Source organism: Spermophilus citellus (genome assembly GCF_964194105.1).
Source record: "Spermophilus citellus genome assembly, chromosome: 8".
NCBI classification, from domain to species: domain Eukaryota; kingdom Metazoa; phylum Chordata; class Mammalia; order Rodentia; family Sciuridae; genus Spermophilus; species Spermophilus citellus.
In genome coordinates this window covers 118448391-118451562 of record NC_138189.1, presented here as the reverse complement: position 1 = coordinate 118451562, position 3172 = coordinate 118448391, and the positions used below count along the sequence as shown (strand labels likewise).

General features: G+C 40.8%; 1 protein-coding gene across 1 annotated transcript; it reads left to right on the top strand.

The window, feature by feature from the left end:
* The first annotated feature begins 643 nt into the window (after positions 1-643).
* Positions 644-2460, top strand: LOC308654949 (protein FAM98A-like). The gene is given in 3 exon segments (XM_081304690.1): positions 644-1174; positions 1176-1416; positions 1419-2460. Coding segments are annotated over 3 exon segments (1560 nt in total). The 5' UTR covers positions 644-658; the 3' UTR covers positions 2222-2460.
* Positions 2461-3172: the final 712 nt, after the last annotated feature.

Below are 3172 nucleotides of genomic sequence, written 5' to 3'. Positions count from 1 at the left end.
TTAAAAATCAAATAAAAAAGCTATAATCTGCAGGTGGGTAGCACAGATATTTAGTTTTATGGTGAAAAAAATGGTAAGGCTGCTAGAAATAAGGTAAAGATTGTACCATGAGGAGGCAGCTATTTCATAAATAATCAGGTAACTTTTACAGATTTGAGTATACTGGTATAGAAATGCATAAAATTATGAAATAAAGGCAGAAAAGAACCCAAACTAAGTGAATGATTTTTTTTTTACCCTCTAAAAGACTCAGAGCCCAGAAGTTTATGTTTATTTTGTTTTCAAAAACTTTCCCTGATGGGGCTGGGACTCTGACTCAGTGGTAGAGTACTTGCCTAGCATGTATGAGGCACTGGGTTCAATTCTCAGCACCACATATAAATAAATTAAATAAACATCCATTTACAACTAAACAATATTTTTAAAAAAATATTTAAAAACCACTTTCCCTGAGAAAAACAGTAGAATAAAATCGATATAACCTTCCTACCTTGCCATATGAATGCATGACCGCTGCAACTCCACATCATACACAACCACAATAATGGGAAGTTATATTCCATCTATATATAATATGTCAAAATACATTCTACTATCATATATAACTAAAAAGAACAACAATTTAAAAACTTTAGGAAAATTTGAATACCACAGTAGCATGGAGTGTGACCTCATGGAGACTGACATCTTGGAGTCGTTGGAAGACCTAGGTTACAAGGGCCCATTGTTGGATGATGGCACACTGTCTCAAGCAGTCTCTGCTGGAGCCAGTTCCCCCGAGTTTACTAAACTCTGTGTTTGGCTGGTATCTGAATTAAGAGTGCTCTGTAAACTAGAGGAAAATGTTCAAGCAACTAACAGTCCAAGTGAGGCTGAAGAATTCCAGCTTGAGGTGAATGGGCTACTAGGGGAGATGAACTGCCCATATCTTTCACTGACCTCTGGGGATGTGACCAAGCGCCTTCTCGTACAGAAGAACTGCCTTCTTTTGCTCACATACCTCATCTCAGAACTAGAAGCTGCCAGAATGCTCTGTGTGAATGCTCCTACAAAAAAAGCTCAAGAAGGAGGCAGTAGTGAGGTCTTTCAAGAGTTGAAAGGCATATGTATTGCTCTAGGAATGTCCAAACCTCCAGCCAATATAACTATGTTCCAATTCTTCAGCGGGATTGAAAAAAAAATTAAAGGAAACATTAGCAAAAGTTCCACCTAATCATGTGGGAAAGCCTTTACTGAAGAAGCCAATGGGACCAGTCCACTGGGAAAAGATAGAAGCAATTAACCAAGCCATAGCTAATGAATATGAAGTTCGGAGAAAGCTGCTAATAAAACGTTTGGATGTCACTGTTCAGTCCTTTGGCTGGTCTGACAGAGGTAAGAGTCAGACAGAAAAATTAGCCAAGGTTTATCAGCCGAAAGTTCAGTCTTATCTCCTAAAAGCACTATTTCTGTTGCTCATCTTTTGGCTGCAAGGCAAAACTTGTCAAAGATTTTAAGGACAAGCAGTGGTTCCATAAGAGAAAAGACTGCCTGTGCCATCAATAAGGTGTTGATGGGCAGGGTACCTGACAGAGGTGGTAGACTCAATGAAATTGAACCTCCACCCCCAGAGATGCCACCATGGCAGAAAAGGCAAGATGGCCCCCAGCAGCAAGCAGGAGGTCGAGGAGGAGGGAGAGGTGATTATGAACATTCCTCATACGGTGGACGTGGAGGTCATGAACAAGGAGGAGGGAGAGGTGGACGTGGTGGCTATGACCATGGTGGCCGTGGGGGAGGAAGAAGAAATAAGCATCAAGGAGGCTGGACAGATGGTGGGAGTGGAGGAGGAGGAGGCGGAGGAGGTGGCTACCAAGATGGTGGTTATGGAGATTCAGGTTTCCAGCCAGGTGGCTATCATGGTGGCCACAGTAGTAGTTATCAAGGCGGTGGTTATAGTGGTTTCCAAACATCTTCATACACAGGAAGTGGATACCAGGGTGGTGGATACCAGCAGGACAATAGATACCAAGATGGTGGACACCACAGTGATCGAGGTGGTGGTCGTGGTGGGAGAGGTGGTCGAGGAGGCCGGGGTGGTCGTGGAGGCCAGGGAGGTGGATGGGGAGGAAGGGGGAGCCAGACTTACCACCAAGGGGGTCAATTTGAACAACACTTCCAGCATGGAGGCTATCAGTATAATCATTCTGGATTTGGACAGGGAAGACATTATACTAGTTGAGGCTACAGAACCTTACATTTTGCTAGAGCTCATATAATAGAAACTTAGTTTCAGAATCCTGAGTCCAGCATCTATTTTGAATTAACGTGAGACCACAGGTGGTGGCAGGCAGATTCCTGCTTGGCATAAACATTGTAGGTCTTCCTTTGATTCTGTTTTTTTTTTGTTGTTGTTGTTGTTTGTTTTTTGTTGTTGTTGTTGTTTTTAATGGACTTACATAATGCTGTTTATTTGAGAAACACATACAACATCTCTCCTTTCTATGAAAAAAGTGGTTTTTTTTTAATTGGTTGTTCACAACATTACAAAGCTCTTGACATATCATATTTCATACATTAGAATCAAGTGGGTTATGAACTCCCATTTTTACCCCAAATACAGATTGCAGAATCACATCGGTTACACATCACATTTTTACATACTGCCATATTAGTGACTGTTGTATTCTGCTACCTTTCCTGTCCTCTACTATCCCCCCTCCCCTCCCCTCCCATCTTCTCTCTCTACCCCATCTTCTGTAATTCATTTCCCTCCATGTTTGTTATCCCATGAAAAAAAGTTTTTAAAAGGTAATTAAAGTTGACTTTAATTGACCAGTAGACTAATTCCACAGTCAGAACATGCATACTTTTTTTTTGAAGAAATTACTTGAATAAAGTAGTTTTCAATATGCAGTTTTGAAAATGAGGATTCACCTAGACTTTTTTAGATTTACTACTAGGAAATCGTCCGCATATTAACAATCCATTTATATGTGTTTTGTGTAAAATATTGTAATGCCTATTTTCCAAGCACAATTCTGCCCCGCTTGGCATTTTATTCAGAGAGGTTGTGCCACATTTGCTTCATGATAGACCCATTAGGTCAGTTCCTATTAAATGAGCTCTTCTGCAGATAGCACATTCAGTAGCCTTATTCAGTTGATGGAATACTGTACCATATGCTCAACTC